The 17,494-nt window shown below is 43.4% G+C and overlaps 1 protein-coding gene across 2 annotated transcripts in view; it reads left to right on the forward strand.

Moving 5' to 3' along the window:
• Positions 1–16,669, forward strand: part of fars2 (phenylalanyl-tRNA synthetase 2, mitochondrial) — a 93,598-nt gene extending 76,929 nt beyond the window's left edge. For both annotated transcript variants that reach the window (XM_080793683.1, XM_080793684.1), the window contains one exon: positions 16,448–16,669. In XM_080793683.1, the coding sequence (XP_080649809.1) occupies positions 16,448–16,586 (139 nt within the window). In that variant the 3' untranslated portion in view covers positions 16,587–16,669. The remainder of the gene's footprint in view (positions 1–16,447) is intronic.
• The last annotated feature ends 825 nt before the right edge of the window (positions 16,670–17,494 follow it).

Below are 17,494 nucleotides of genomic sequence, written 5' to 3' on the forward strand. Positions count from 1 at the left end.
CCTAAACAGAGAATACACAGTGGCAGAATACCTGAGCACCGTGACCGACCCAAAACAAAGAAAAATCTTAACTAGGTACAGACTCAGTGAGCACAGTCTCGCAATCGAGAAAGGCCGTCATAGGCAGACGTGAAGTGGAAACCGAGCTACACTTCCTAACCATCTGTCCATTGTACCAAGACATCAGAGACACATACTTCCCACAGATTACAACCACACACAGAGATTTTGAAAACATGACCAATGACAAAAAACTCCCATATCTGCTGGGCGAAGTACAACAATGTGCAAACACAGCAGCAAGAATTGAAAAGCTTTGAATTGAATTGAATTGAATTGAATTGTCTGTGATGAAATGAATGTTCTTCTGCAACCAACGGGAGGGGACATAGCAACACCTCCTTAGTGTGTCCATTACTTCCTAATTGGCTTCATTTCCAGCAAGGGATGCGTGCAGAAAATTGCATTGCTGTTTGTTGTCATATGCCATTGTAGCTGTTCTCCTAAGTCGCTGTCCACAACTCCACATCCAAGTTAAAATCTCAACACAGCAAAATCTGGCATCTTTATGCTCATTACTCAACATATTATATCTGCATGTACTGATAAACTGATGTATGAAGCCAAGTTTCTCTGTTTTTTGCCTGCAGTGCAGTTTACCTGCTTGAACAACAGAAACTCTCTCTCTTTCTCTCTCTCCCCTTTTTATTACTTTTATTTTACTTTAGTATTTCCATTTTTTAATACTTATACTACAAGCTTCGATGTGACGCGTTGTGAGCTTGTACATCGGCTATTTCCAAATGAAGTTGACAACATTTGGGAAAAAATACTTGCGTCTACTTTGGTACTGCAGGTATATTTTGATGCCAATGCGTTCACTCATGTAGCATCACACAGGCCTTTTGACTTGTAACTGAGTACTATAATTGATTATGTCTGTTGCTGCATCGTTGCAGAATTGTGCATGGCCGTATCGTCACCCATCACTATCACCTTTTTATACTTGGAAGTACAGTTGAGGGCAAGCCCTCATTTTCTACACAAAATACAGTCAAATATACATCCAACACAATACAGTATAAATCAGGGTAAATTACAAAGGAACTTTATTCAGAACAACCAGTCAATAAAATAAATCAATTGTAGCATGGGAGCAATCATGGTGAAAAATGTTGCATTCCTTTGCATTCCTTTGAACTGAAAGATGGCAGGGAGCTCAGCTTGAAAGAGTTATGGAGTTCATTCCAAGATGTTGGGCCACTGACGGAGAAAGCCGTCTTCACTTTTGGCGTCCTCATTTTTCCGTTCTCACTTTTTATCCTGACTTTTTATGCTATGGGATACACACAGACGAAGTCACATGACACAGTCGAAAATAATAATCAGAGTTTTCATCTCTGGTCAGAATCCCTCCTCCCCCCACCTTGTTAAAAACTCTTTCATTCTCTCTCTCTCTCTCTCTCTCTCTCTTCCCCTGTTCCACTCCTCTATTCGGCTCCTCCCTTTCTGCCATAATAACTCATGTTAAACATTCTCCCTATCTCATTTATTATCACTAGCCCATCCCTTCATCTCCCTACCGCTTCAAACAGCATGTTTAAACTCTCTCTCTCTCTCTCTCTCTCTCTCTCTCTCTCTCTCTCTCTCTCTCTCTCTCTCTCTCTCTCTCTCTCTCTCTCTCTCTCTCTCTCTCTCTCTCTCTCTCTCTCTCTCTCTCTCACTCTCCCCCAGACCTGCTGACTCATCGCTGGTGGAAGGATGAGTGCGGTTACGCCCTCCACTTGTTTACTGGCCCTCACTTTGATTAGAAAGAACGAGAGTGAGAGAGGGACATAGAGAGTGAGTGAGTGAGAGAGGGAGAGATGGGGATGGTGTGTGAAGATGGAGACACATGGTGAGAAGGAGCGAGACAGAGAGATAATTTGGAAACATTTGTGTCAAAAAGAAGTGAATTGAACTAAATTGAGTGAGAGAATTACTGAAACACCCCCCCACCCCTCTGTCTGTCTCTCCTACACTGTATCCCTCTCAGCTTACATACTACGTATGTCTCTCCCACACTGTAGAATATATTTTTAATTGTCAACGAAAAATACATTCATCATACATATTTTGACCCTGAAATATATAGCAGATCTACAAGCTCATAGCGCGACACAGAGTGCCGCACTATGAACTTGTAGGTCTTCTATATCTTTCCTAAAATAATAGTAAAACCCTTTTCTTTTAATAATGATAGTAAAAAAAAAATCTGTAAATATTATTAAAAAGCTTTTTAATAATAACGATATATTTCAATGATAGGGAAAAGCTTCAAGACCACTTTCCAATCAGCTAGGGGCTCGGCTGCAGCCAGCGACGAGCCCATTTGGTGTAAGTCCCTGCTGTAAGTGTGATGTTGGAGACCCTATCCTGCCATTTTATCCCTTCTATTGAGCACAGTGAATTAGCGTCAAAGCCATCAATTCTGTCAGCCTGGGTCTTGTTGAGGGGCCAATATTCCGGTCCGTAGAGAGCACTGAGGTGTTGAAATGCTTAATTTGGTCTCTCTTGATATGGACTGGTGTCTCCACAGCGGCTTCCATAGTGTGATATATTCCCATGGTGACATAGTGATGATGGACGCAAGCTTGGTAAAATAGGTCACAAACTCAATTTCCTCTCCACTGGGGTGCTGCGCCTCCGATGTGCATCAGTTTTGTTTTGGCCCAGCGCTGACCTTTAGTTTAGATCTCCATCTACTGTAGCTTCTTTTAACTGACTAACTGGATAGTGTGGTGTCATCTGCATATTCCAGATCTGTGATGGGGTAGCTTGTTTAACCCTGGAAACACGTGCACGGATCAATCCCGTCAGACGGTCGATGATGCAGTTAAATAGGCCTGGTGCCAGCTATGCATGCATGTCTCACTCCGCTGTTAATTGAGAAGCAGTTAATTGAGTTCTTGCCCTCGACATGAAAGAGATTGGTAATCTTTCTTGGGGCTCCAAGGATGGTGAGGATCTTCCAAAAGGAGCCGTGGTCCACAGAGTCAAAGTCAGTTGTGTGAGAGAAATCAGGTCTATGAAAAGAAGCCGCTCCACAAATGAGCTACTATAATACTTATAATATTTATATACTAAGACTATACATCGGCAGCTACGTGAGAATAGCAGATCTACAAGCTCACAGTGTGTCATTGTGAGCTTGTAGATCAGACATTTTCCAAAATAGTTTTTGTTTTATATACAAATAAAAAATAAAAACCTGGCAGTGAGATGATGTTTAACGTGTTAAGAAAACAAACCCTTTCTTTCTGAGATCCACACATGCTGCAGCAAATATATTTATTGACCATTTCATTAACCATTTATTAACCCATTCTGAACGGGAACCCATTTTGGTGTTTAGCATCATGTTATGCTTTATCTATTGAAAAATAGCAGATCTACAAGCTCATAGCGCGCCACCGAGTGGCGCGCTACGAGCTTGTAGGTCTGCTATTTTTGAAAAATCTAACGACTGACATTTTTTAGAATCTGATCTCAGGTCAGAATGGGTTAATCAGACCAGTGTGTGTCCAGTGGAAACCTCGTATGAATCTGATCTCAGGTCAGAATGGGTTAACCATTTTGACAAGCATTGAAAGCTTGACCAGGACTTAGCAAACGGCTAATTATGTTCATCAACCCTTTCTCACTCCCTCAGACATGGCTAATAAAGACATGTGGGGGAATAAAGAAACACATTAACGTTTTAATGATATCTGGCAACGCTCACAACATCCACAACGCTTTACATTATGAATATCATTGCCGCCGTGCTGTCGTGTGGAAACCTGTCCTTTTTTTTACATTTTCAAATCATAGGTTCAAATACTGGAAATGATCTACAAGCTCACAATGTGTCACGATGAGACGCATTGTATCTACTATTTGCACAACTTTTGTAGGGCATTATTATTATTAAGTTAAGAGAAAAAAATGGAAACATGGAGATACGTGGTTTCTGCCCAACAGCAGGCCTGCGTGTGTGCATGTGTGCGTGTGTCTGCCTGTGCGTCCGTCTGTCTGTGTGTGTGTGACCGTGTTGTCTGTCTCAACCTCTCTTACTTCATCCTGGCTTTTCCTAAATGTCAAGATCCCTCCCGCTTTGTCGTGTTGACTTTTCAAAATGTCACCCTCCCTCCCCTCCTCTTCTCTCCTCTCCTCATCCTATTCAAATCGGCTAATGGGAGGGATGGGCGTACATGACATACACATCACACTGACTCAGACTGTCAGATATAACCATGGTATGCCCATATATAGGCAGGACCATGGCCGTGTCATATGGGACCGACCAACTTCAAACTTGGGGCGCGCATCGGGAAGGACTCGAGGGTGTGCAGTGGCTGCCGCTAAATCGTTCAGATCTTCAAATTTGCGGTTGTCTAGAAAAGTCAATCCGACCGATATATGTCCACATATCGGTATATATATGCATATCCAGTTGTCCAGAACCGCCGATCCAACCAAAATGCCCATACAGTATATGGGCATGCCAATATACTGTACGGGGCATGGGCATATACTAATGACATCAGGGCTCTCTTCATATGGGACACAGGTATACAGCCAGATACAGAGATCTCCATATATGGGCACAAAAGGGACATATAGCCAGACTTGGTTCTCTGATAAAGCCCCTCCTCCTACACTATGACCTGGATCGGCGATGCGACATAGAGGGCCGCATAGCAGCCTGCTCTAGTGTGTTGTAAATTCTCTCCATATTGCAATTCAGTGTTTTCATACTTTGGGGTTAGCCCGTAGTGTTAGCATAATAGTAATTTGTCCCCGAACAGTTCGGTGTGTGTGTGTGTGTGTGTGTGTGTGTGTGTGCGTGTGCGTGTGCGTGCGTGCGCTGCAGCAGTAATGTTTTATGAGTGTTTGTTGGATGGAGGGCATTTCAACAGCGGGATAAATTCATAGCAACCAGCCTCTGCCTGCCAATGACCCGAGGGCCTTTGGGTAATTGGGTTGCACACACACACGCGTTATTACTATACTTTTGAGGACGTCAAAACATTTTAAGGTCGCCTGTTTTTATGTATACAATTTTTCATAGCTTTTAGCCTTAAGCCTGAATGCAAAGATATTGACTATTTTCAGTCTACGACACTAGCATGTAATGAAGTATATATCAGGCATAACGCCAACTCTAACCCCTGAACCTGATCTCTTAATGTCTAACCTTAACCTAACCTGAATATTTCCGTAATGGTTGGCGTAAAATTAAAGTAAAAAGGTTTAACGATAAAACAATATTTCTCCAATTCTACTATACTTCTGAGGACATTTTGCCCTCACAATACAAGTATACTGTATACACACGCACGCACACATGCACATCACACGTTCACTTCAGTTCACACTTCACTTCGCTCCCGCACACATACATACAAACGCACATATACAAAATGCATTTACGCGGTACAAAACTCATCACATAGAATCACGCGAGGGAAATCTGGGGAACTGTGTGGACACACAGCCCAGGGCTGATGAATTTATTTAATTCAAGTAGTGTTGTTTTGTAACCTACACTGTTCTGTGTCTTAACACACACAGACACGCAAGTGCGCACACAGAGAGAAACAGAGACGGAGAGAGACAGACACAGAGAGACAAAGACAGAGAAAGAGAGATTTCTCGAACAACAGAGCAATAATTTGCTCTGTGTGTTTGTGTGCACGTGAGTGAATCCCAGAGTAAAACAGAAAAGTGAGACAATCGAATAAACGGAAGACAATATGAAGCAATAATTCCAGATGTGCGGAGGCTAGCAGACCTTAATGTGCTTACTGTTCCACCTTGGTGTTGAACGCATCGGTCTGAGTTATGGTCGCACCAGGCCTGGCCAATATAATATATCGCTGCTGTCGGGCAGAAACCTCTTATCTCCATATTTCCGCTTGTTGTTTTGTTGCGTGAATTAATGCTCTACGTGATACGTGTTCCAAGTACTAGGAGCTGATGGTAGGTGTTGTAAGTACTGAGAGTTGATGGTAGGTGTTGTAAGTACTGAGAGTTGATGGTAGGTGTTGTAAATACTGAGAGCTGATGGTAGGTGTTGTAAGTACTGGGAGTTGATGGTAGGTGTTGTAAATACTGGGAGCTGATGGTAGGTGTTGTAAGTACTGAGAGTTGATGGTAGGTGTTGTAAGTACTGGGAGTTGATGGTAGGTGTTGTAAATACTGGGAGCTGATGGTAGGTGTTGTAAGTACTGAGAGTTGATGGTAGGTGTTGTAAGTACTGAGAGTTGATGGTAGGTGTTGTAAATACTGGGAGCTGATGGTAGGTGTTGTAAGTACTGAGAGTTGATGGTAGGTGTTGTAAGTACTGAGAGTTGATGGTAGGTGTTGTAAGTACTGGGAGTTGATGGTAGGTGTTGTAAGTACTGGGAGCTGATGGTAGGTGTTGTAAGTACTGAGAGTTGATGATAGGTGTTGTAAGTACTGGGAGTTGATGGTAGGTGTTGTAAGTACTGAGAGTTGATGGTAGGTGTTGTAAGTACTGAGAGTTGATGGTAGGTGTTGTAAGTACTGAGAGTTGATGGTAGGTGTTGTAAGTACTGAGAGTTGATGGTAGGTGTTGTAAGTACTGAGAGTTGATGGTAGGTGTTGTAAGTACTGAGAGTTGATGGTAGGTGTTGTAAGTACTGAGAGTTGATGATATAGGTGTTGTAAGTACTGAGAGTTGATTGTAGGTGTTGTAAGTACTGGGAGCATAATGGTAGGTGTTGTAAGTATTGAGAGTTGATGGTAGGTGTTGTAAGTACTGAGAGTTGATGGTAGGTGTTGTAAATACTGGGAGCTGATGGTAGGTGTTGTAAGTACTGAGAGTTGATGGTAGGTGTTGTAAATACTGGGAGCTGATGGTAGGTGTTGTAAGTACTGAGAGTTGATGGTAGGTGTTGTAAGTACTGGGAGCTGATGGTAGGTGTTGTAAGTACTGAGAGTTGATGGTAGGTGTTGTAAGTACTAAGAGTTGATGGTAGGTGTTGTAAGTACTGGGAGCTGATGGTAGGTGTTGTAAGTACTGAGAGTTGATGGTAGGTGTTGTAAGTACTGAGAGTTGATGGTAGGTGTTGTAAGTACTGGGAGCTGATGGTAGGTGTTGTAAGTACTGAGAGTTGATGGTAGGTGTTGTAAGTACTGAGAGCTGATGATAGGTGTTGTAAGTACTGAGAGTTGATTGTAGGTGTTGTAAGTACTGGGAGCATAATGGTAGGTGTTGTAAGTACTGGGAGCTGATGGTAGGTGTTGTAAGTACTGAGAGTTGATGGTAGGTGTTGTAAATACTGGGAGCTGATGGTAGGTGTTGTAAGTACTGAGAGTTGATGGTAGGTGTTGTAAGTACTAGGAGCTGATGGTAGGTGTTGTAAGTACTGGGAGCTGATGGTAGGTGTTGTAAGTACTGAGAGTTGATGGTAGGTGTTGTAAGTACTGAGAGTTGATGGTAGGTGTTGTAAGTACTGAGAGCTGATGATAGGTGTTGTAAGTACTGAGAGCTGATGATAGGTGTTGTAAGTACTGGGAGCTGATGGTAGGTGTTAAGGGAACACTATGCCAATTCTGAATTTAGATCCCATTGTTCATATGATGGCAAAACACAATAAAGCTCATGCATTCTGTGTATTTATTTTCTCAGCAAAATGTGTGAATGCCAGTCAGAGCGATGAGTCGGGTGTCATGGTACATTTTGTTTCGCTTCATCACGCACGCACGCACGCACAGTCGCACACACAGACTGTCTCTCTGTCACCTTATGTGACCCTGGCAAAGATGCTGACTGTATGATTCACCAGGATGGGACAGAAGGTGTGTGACTGTGTGTGTGTGTGTGTGTGTGTGTGTGTGTGTGTGTGTAACAAAACTATATAGAAAAATACTGTATGCTAATAATGGTTGGACGTCGGGGAGAAACCTTGTATCCTTACTTCATAATACTTGTCTCACAATAGTGGTGAAAATAGCAGATCTACAAGCTCACGACGGGTTGATAGTTTATTATAAAGCGCTTTTCCCGTAAATCACTGTGATTTGGATTAGTCTGTATGTTATACTGTCTATACACCATAGGCACTACTGTATGTTATACTGTCTATACACCATCACTACTGTATGTTATACTGTCTATACACCATCACTACTGTATGTTATACTGTCTATACACCATCACTACTGTATGTTATACTGTCTATACACCACTATGTTATACTGTCTTCCGTTCGTCTCTCCCTCTAGTTGAAAGTGATCCCGCCTCTATTTCCCCGGTAATGACTCCCCCTTCCCGTCTCCCACCATCCTAATGCAATTAACACACACACACACAAGCACTCAAGTGTCTTCCTGTTTGCCTTTAAATTGATATTGATCTTAGCACACATGCGTGTGTGTGTGTGTGTGTGTGTGTGTGTGTGTGTGTGTGTGATATATATATATATATATATATATATATATCAGAGAGAGAGAATGATGGACAGACTGTTGACACAAAATGGCCGGCGGCAACATGTGAGCACCACCTCTGATTGGTCCATCTCTCATCAGTTTATGCAAATAAGTTCTGGCAAGGAGAGAGGTGAGGACTTTACAACCTAGAAGCAATCACAGTGTGTGCGAGCACACACACACAGCAGCCGATGAGTGATAAATCTGTTACTGATCGGATGGAATGCCACTACCATAGTGTGTGTGTGTGTGTGTGTGTGTGTGTGTGTGTGTGTGTGTGTGTGTGTGTGTGTGTGTCTCAGAGGACTAGTTGGTAAGATGTTCACTGCTAAAAGCATAGATCAGCTTTCCTAATGTCTGTCTCTCCTACACTTTCTCGCTCAGCTTTACTGTGTCTTTGCTACATTGTCTCTCAGCTTTCCTATACGGTCAGTCTCTCCTACGGTGTTTTCCTCTCAGCTTTCCTGTCTCTCCTATGCGGTCTCAATCCACTTTCAATCATTTGAGAGTGTGTACGAGCACCCCCTTCCATTTTGAACTAATCCAAAATGGGAGTTTGTTTTTTAGTTTTTTTACAATATTAGTGGGAGGGGCCTATGTAAGCGACTGTGGCAACCACACTTTGCAATTTTTCAAAATTGCGACTTTTCTAGTTTCAGACATGCTATAGTATGTGAAGAGTCTGCCTGTGCTATTAACTCATTTTGAACTCATTTAGAATTTTGGGGGGAAAAAAAGGTTGCGCGATGGCAGGCTCTCAGTCAAATCTGGTCATATGTGTCAACTCGGCTGTTGCTTTTGTCCAAGGCTTAAATGCTTTTAGGAAAACTACTTTTTGAAACGCCTATGAGAAAAATGAATGGGGTTATTATTTCCTGGTGCCTCGTCGTTCTGAAAGGGGGCGCGACTGCGACGCTCTATAGTCATCTAACTAACTCCATTTCCTGCAGGGCTAACGGTCATGAAGCAATAAAAAAACAACCGCTGACCGTTTAAATGGAAAACGCTCAGATTTTTTTTAATCCTTGCTCTCCAAAAGGTCAAGTGTGGAGCTCAACGAGTTTAACGAGCAATTAGCAGACAGGAAACGAGCACCAAGGACACACTTAACGAGCACCAGCTAAACAGCCAGTTAAATTATTCACCAAGTACAATGACAAGAGAGCACAGCCCATATGTTCTCCAGGCATCCAATGGCGCAGGCCCCGGCGTGGAGGAGATTTGCATAAACGAGGCGAGAGGAACTGTGGGACGTTCCCTTCCCAGCATGCAATGCAACAGAGATGATCCGCCAGGTTAATTAATTTAAATAAGACGTCTGTATACTGACGCGGGAGAGGTCATTCTATGCTGTAGTACCGAGTCACACGTTAGAGTACTGCTACTCTACTGTACTGTACAGATTTTCAAGTGGGCCCTGATCCAGAAAATACATTTTAGTCACCTGGAATGTGTTCTAGTGTTAATCTAGTTTTAGTCGACTAAACATCTACAATCTACAGTTGATTTAATCGACTAAAATGTATTTTGGAGGACCTCGATGCTCTCATAATGGCCGATTTTACACTCCCTGAAAATAGTAGCTCTGCATTTCAGCATGCAACCAAGTGTAAAATGACTTGTCTTTTACTGAATCTCTTGTCAACTATAGTCCCTTACTAACATTTTTGTCTAGTTTTTATTTGTTGACGAAATTGAAATCAATATAGTTAATCATAGTTTTAGTCATCATAGCTTAGTTTTAATTTAGTTTCCATTTAGTTTTTGTCAGTGAAAGAAAGGTAGTCGACGAACATTTTCCGGCATAGTATTAGTCGTCGAAATCAACACTGATCTAAAGAAACGGATAGAGTTGGTGCGCGTGCAGTCCAAGATGTCACGCTCCATTGCTGTTGACAACATCACCTAGCCAACCAGTGCTAATGTAAGCAGCATCGCGACTCAATCGATCATAAACACCATGAAAGACCAATTGTCGTACATCTATATGGCAATGGCGCCAAGTGTGTTCATTAATGTACTGTACTGGCTGAAGATTTGCTGTCCACGTTTCAATGACGGCTTCACACACGAGAACATGCATGGGATGTACACTGGTGTAATGCCTTGTGAAAGAAAGCAATCTCTGTATCGCATCTACAGTATATGTTTATGAATACTATATTCATTCCAGTCCGCCACATCACACACATTAATATCAGATTATTTCACGGACTGTCTGGACAGACAGACAGACAGACAGACCGTGTACAGGCTGTCATTGCATAATGATGACATCATCATTGGAGTGACTGCAGTGCGTCACTCACCTTACTGTCACCCAATCATCTGTTGAGAGAGAGAGAGGGGAGGGGGGGAGGGGGGGGGGGGAGAGGGGTCGTCAGAGAGACGTAAGGAGAGATGATGACAGTGGAGGAGGGATGGAATAGAGAGGAGGGGGGGCAGGATGGAGAGAGGCCGGGGGGGGGGGGACAGTGGAGGAGGGATGGAATAGAGAGGAGGGGGGGCAGGATGGAGAGAGACCGGGGGGGATGAAAGGAAAGGAGAAGAGGATGTTGAAGGTTGGATGTTATGAAGCTGCTGTACTGATTTGACTTAATGTACTCATTAACACACCCCACGTGCAGGCACGCACACACACACACACACACACTGTAACACACACACACACACACACACACACACACACACACACGCACGCACACATACAGAGAGACACGTTCAGAGAGGAGAGAGCAGAGAGAGGTGTCTCGGTGAAGAATTTTCTTTATGTGATGGGTGTGCGTGCGTGTTTGATGAATTAGAGCTGTCGGCATCACAGGGCATCCTCCAACAATTAATTATTGCACCAGAGTAACACAAGATCGTGCATGCAGCCATGCACGTGTGCGCGCGCACACGTGCACACACACACACATGCACACACACACATGAATATAGCAGTCAAACAGACACAACATGCTCACTGAGAGGCTAATGAATGCACACACAATCAATCACATACAACCACACACGCGTGCAACGTGCTCACACACACACACACACACACACACACACACACACACACACACACACACACACACACCGCCGCTGCAACTATAAATATGAAAGTTACTCATCCATCCCAATTAGCATAAAACATACCTTCATCTCTGTATTCACTGTTCCTTCTCTTCTCTTTATGTCTCCACTCTCCAAGCATCTCTCTGTCTCTCATCATCTCTGCGTGTCCCAACAGTACAGTAGATAGATAACAGTCTCGGGGCTGTATTTTGCGTGTCTTAAAGTACCAGGTCTTATTCCCTAACTTGAGTAAACTAAAGACCTGGAGGCGTGGTCAATGCTCTTTGGCCACTCAGAATAGCCAAATGGCATTGATCACACCTCCAGTGTCTTTAGTTTACTCAAGTTAGGGAATAAGACCTGGTACTTAAGACACGCAAAATATACAGCCATCAGTGTCTTACTCAAGGACACTTTGATGAAGCCTGGGAGTGAACTGGGAACCATATCGTCGCTGTCCAGCAGAAACCTCATAATACCATATTTCTTTGTAAAGTGTTTTTTTTCTTCTTAAATGAATGTCACACTTTGTCGTGACAGCGTTGAGCAAAAGTATAGTGAGAATAATTGATGCACAAGCTCAGTGTAGAAGGCGAAAGTGTGTTTGTGGGTTTGAAAACATTGAACCAATGAAAGGTATGATGCGACTAAATAAGTACATTAGTTCCATTTCCTGAAAAGGAGCCGTTTTGGACATACAAGTTTCCCATCTGACTCATTCTATGGTGTTTATTATAGTCATAAATGTTACATGATCACTGTTCCCGAGTACAAACAAGCTGTCAACTACAATACAACCATGAATAATTTTGATTATTCATTCTAAATATCTCTCTCCCACTAACAGTCAGGTGTGTTACTGATGCGTGATGTGAACTCAATGACTCAATGGTTTTACACACACACACACACACACACACACACACAGGCTGGTGCGTACTGTCCATCTGTTGTAACACCAGGAGACATTTAACACACACACAGCCAGAAGGCAGATATTAGACAGACTTGTACTGCAGTTATATAACTGAAACATGCACCTATTATTAGAGGACTATAGGAGAGAGAGAGAGAGAGAGATTTCTGTGATATCTCTCTGATTGTATGGAGCTCTCAGATTTCTGACCAATCAGGTCCCAGTGCTCATGTTTCAGATGTCTGTCCAATCAGGTCCCATGGCTCATGAATAATCAATTAGTCTGCCCTCCTTATTGATAACCTGATCACTTGTGTGTGTGTGTGTGTGTGTGTGTGTGTGTGTGTGTGTGTTTTGATAGACAGGTTGTGCTGCTACAGTGACAGTGTTAAATAATTTACACGTCTGTCTGCTAAGAGCATCGTTCCATGTCTCTATCTTTGTCTGTCTGTCTGTCTGCCTGTCTGTCTGTCTGCCTGCCTCAGCACCAGACACACACACACACACACACACACACACACACACACACACACACACACACACACACACACACACACTTGTATTATGGACGTAGAGAGGAACATGAGTTGAACACCAGAAACTGCTTGAATGCGCACACACACACACACACACACACACGTGTTTTGCATAAGTCGGCCTCCAGTTTTACACAGATTGGTGCAGTTCTAGTTAAAAACACAAATCAGTTTTTCAATTTTCAAGTGGCATTCACAGAAATTGCACGCTGCGTTAATTACTTGAGGCATTTTGTTCTAAATGAAGCACTCGTGCAAACCTGGTGATGCTATAATCATGGTTATATAAAGTAGAGGGCGGACGGCCTGGCCCCCAGTACAGCTAAGAATGGCCCCCAGTACAGCTAAGAATGGCCCCCAGTACAGCTAAGAACGGCCCCCAGTACAGCTAAGAACGGCCCCCAGTACAGCTAAGAATGGCCCCCAGTACAGCTAAGAATGGCCCCCAGTACAGCTAAGAATGGCCCCCAGTACAGCTAAGAACGCTCTAGTCCTGTATTTTTCTTGACATTCATGAATGAGCGCTGCATGCACGCCTGCGCGGTTTTGCTCATGTATTTCGCCCGCTTGCAGTTCCAGCTTTTTGCCAGTAGGCTAAGTCGGCTTCACCGTTAACCAGCCGCTCTGGGGGCCTGGCTATAAGAGGCAGATCCGGAAAATTCTGGTATTAGCTGTCCATAAACACACGCGTGGACAGACGGACAGGGTGCAAAGCATATAGTCTCATAGGAGACAACAACAGAGTTGAACCAAAGTGCTGTGTACACACAAAATACTAAAATAATAGTTAACCAGGCGAATTTATTCACAAAATAATTATTTACAGGGAATTCAATTGGCAGGAGAATGCAGCCAGTAGATAAATATGGTTCAACATAAACTTCATCAGGAGTATGTATACTGGCAGGTGTCGTCTCATCGAGTTGATGAAGCACGTCAGCACGTGTACGTCCCCTCGATGGCGCGGCGCAGGCTGTGACGCTGCCTTCTAGATCTGTCTCGTGTGCGTTCCAGGGGGGCTTTTACCTGTGAACGATTCTATAAAATGTCTTCTAAATCCTGACAAAAGCTATATAATAAATAATAATAATAATAATAATAATTAATTTTATTTATAATGCACTTTTCATTCACAGGGAATCTCAGAGTGCTACAAGGTTTAAAAACATACGATAGCATAAAAGGTTAAAAACAGGTTTAACAAAAACAGTGCAAAACAGTTCAGCATAAAAAGGCCTTCCGGAACAGGAAGGTTTTCAGGCCTGTTTTAAAACATTCCAGACAAATTATGTATTTGCTGTCAGACATAATAGCCCGGGATAAACTTTTGAAACAAATGGCAAGAATATTTAAATATTTTTCACTCACTTGGCATAAAACAACTCTCTCTCTCTCTCTCTCTCTCTCTCTCTTCTCTCTCTCTCTCTCTCTCTCTCTCTCTCATTCTCTGAACACAGTATTATATTTCATGTTTTCTTCTCTTTTCAAGGACATTAGCAGATACAGTAGAAATGGCTGCATTGTCTACCCCTCTCTCTTTCTCTCTCTCTCTGATCTCCCTTTCTCTATATCTCTCACTTTCTCTCTTTCTCAGTCGGTATCTCTCTCTCTCTCCATTTCTGAATGAAATCGTACTCCACTCTCTAAGGCTGGCCACATTCAATCAATGTCTCTCTCTCTCTCTCTCTCTCTCTCCCCCTCTCCCCCCGTATCTCCAGCATGCAGTATGTCAGTCTCAGAGGATCGCAGCCCAGTTATTCATGACTTATTTCATTAATATTATTGAGCGGAGCCGTTGGCTGACCGCTACTGACGTTTACATTGCTGTTACACACTGTCAGGTGGAAACCTGACTGTTATGGCCACTGGCAGGTGGAAACCTGACTGTTATGGCCACTGCCAGGTGGAAGTCTGACTGTTATGGCCACTGCCAGGTGGAAGTCTGACTGTTATGGCCACTGTCAGGTGGAAGTCTGACTGTTATGGCCACTGTCAGGTGGAAACCTGACTGTTATGGCCACTGCCAGGTGGAAACCTGACTGTTATGGCCACTGTCAGGTGGAAGTCTGACTGTTATGGCCACTGCCAGGTGGAAGTCTGACTGTTATGGCCACTGTCAGGTGGAAACCTGACTGTTATGGCCACTGCCAGGTGGAAACCTGATATCAGAAGAGTTACCACTGCTGTTACAAACTGTTATGGCCACTGCCAGGTGGAAGTCTGACTGTTATGGCCACTGCCAGGTGGAAGTCTGACTGTTATGGCCACTGCCAGGTGGAAACCTGACTGTTATGGCCACTGCCAGGTGGAAACCTGACTGTTATGGCCACTGCCAGGTGGAAGTCTGACTGTTATGGCCACTGCCAGGTGGAAACCTGACTGTTATGGCCACTGCCAGGTGGTTTTCATTGCAGCTCAAAAGGCTTCAGAACACAAAGAAAATTTCCAGACCACAGAAAATCCACTGAATGTTCAAAGTTCAGGTTGGGTGGACGTAATTGAGGTCATGAAACCTAAAGGAAAAAATAAATAATAAATGTATGTCATGAATCCTTTAAACACTTTCGCTTTCAAAACATTTTTTCAGCTTGCTGTCAGCTTGTTCATCTAGTTTCACTGCTTTTCGTTTTCTGTGACACCCTTGTATGATGGTGTAGGGCATTAATTTACAGGGCACAAATTTACAGCGACAAATGCAATAGTGTAAAAGAGTGTTGTTCTGGTGTGATCCAGAGAGATAAATGGATAGATGGGTAGATGGTGAAAGGTTTTGTTTAATGTAGCCTACGTTCCTAAATGGAACGTAAGTATGAATTGTGTGTGCGAGCACGCATGTTTGTGTGCATGTGTGCGTGCGACTGCGCGCGTTGGGACATTTCCTGTGGCCGTTGGGCTCTGATAATGGATTGATCAATTATTCATCAGCCACACTGAGCCATCATACACTAATCAATTGTGTGTGTGTGTGTGTGTGTGTGTGTGTGTGTGTGCCTGCCTTTGCTATGAGTACAGATTCCTGAACCCGTTTCTCTCTCTCTCTTTCTCTCTCTTCCCCCCCTCTCTCTTTCTCTCTATCTCTCTCTCTCCATATTTTACTTTGACATTTCCACCAAACAAACAGATCTTTAATTATTCAGCAATTGCTCTGAGAGAGAGAGAGAGAGAGAGGTAGAGAGAGAGAGAAACAGACATAGATAGATGAAACATGGAGAGTCATGAGATACAGATGGACAGAGCTATGACTCACTGGAGAAATGTTACGCACATATGCACGCACGTGCGTGCGTGCGTGCACACACACACACACACACACACACACACACACACACACACACACACACACACATAAATGTGTAAATATACACTGACTGTTCTACTGCATCTAACTATAACTCACTCTTTGCTCATTCTCTCTCTCATTTTCCCTCTCTCTCTGATTCTCTCTCACCAGGTCAGGTAGGAGGAGCCTATGTTTTCGTGTGGTGTATCGCCACATGGAGCGAACTTTGACCCAGGAAGAGGTTCGCCTGGTTCACCAGGAAATAGAGAGACAGGCCGAGAGACAACTTGGTGTGCAGGGGAGATACTGACCCCACTCAACACACACACACCGGTGATGAATGTTTTATTTTTTCTTCTTCTTTAGTTAAATAAATCTGCAAATTGTTTGGAATACACTTGTCTCTTAATTATGTGAATGTATAGGCGTGTGTGTGTGTGTGTGTGTGTGTGTGTGTGTGTGTGTGTGTGTGTGTGTGTGTGTGTGTGTGTGTGTGTGTGTGTGTGTGTGTGTGTGTGTGTGTGTGTGTGTGTGTGTGTGTGTGTGTGTGTGTGTGTGTGTGTGTGTGTGTGTGTGTGTGTGCGTGCGCGTGTGCGTGTGCGTGTGTGTGTGTGTGTGTGTGTGTGTGTGTGTGCGTGTGTGTGCGCGTGTGCGTGTGCGTGCGTGCGCCCTAGGGCCCTATATTGCACCACCCCTTATCCCTACAGAGTAAAAGCGGCCATATCTTTCCGGCACCCCGAGCTTCTATTTTGAAAGAAATCCCGGTGCTGATTGTGTTAATTATGTCTGGTGAAAATAGACGATCTATAATCTAGATTTGCTATTTTTCCCCCACAGAATACGGATGCTGGTGTTAACGTGGTTGATAATTTAAACACACACACACGCACACACACACACACACACACACACACACAGGTGTCGTCTTGTCCCTGTAGTTTAGCGTTGTGCTAGCTTGCGTAACATTTTGCCGCTGGGGAGAAATTGTTGAGCCTAATTCAGACATCACTTTCTGCACACACACACACATACACACACACACACGGTACAGCCTGTGACTTTACTGTTTTATTCTCTAACGCATCTGTTGGTCATTATTTGCATAAATGATAGACAGATTACATTAGAGAGGAAAAATCACACCCGTGTGAAATGACGGCCTCTTATCATCGTACATCAGCATGACGTAAAATAGACATTATGCCTATTTGCACTAAT

This window comes from Protomyctophum bolini (assembly GCF_963924005.1).
Source record: "Protomyctophum bolini genome assembly, chromosome: 21".
Taxonomy (NCBI): Eukaryota; Metazoa; Chordata; class Actinopteri; order Myctophiformes; family Myctophidae; genus Protomyctophum; species Protomyctophum bolini.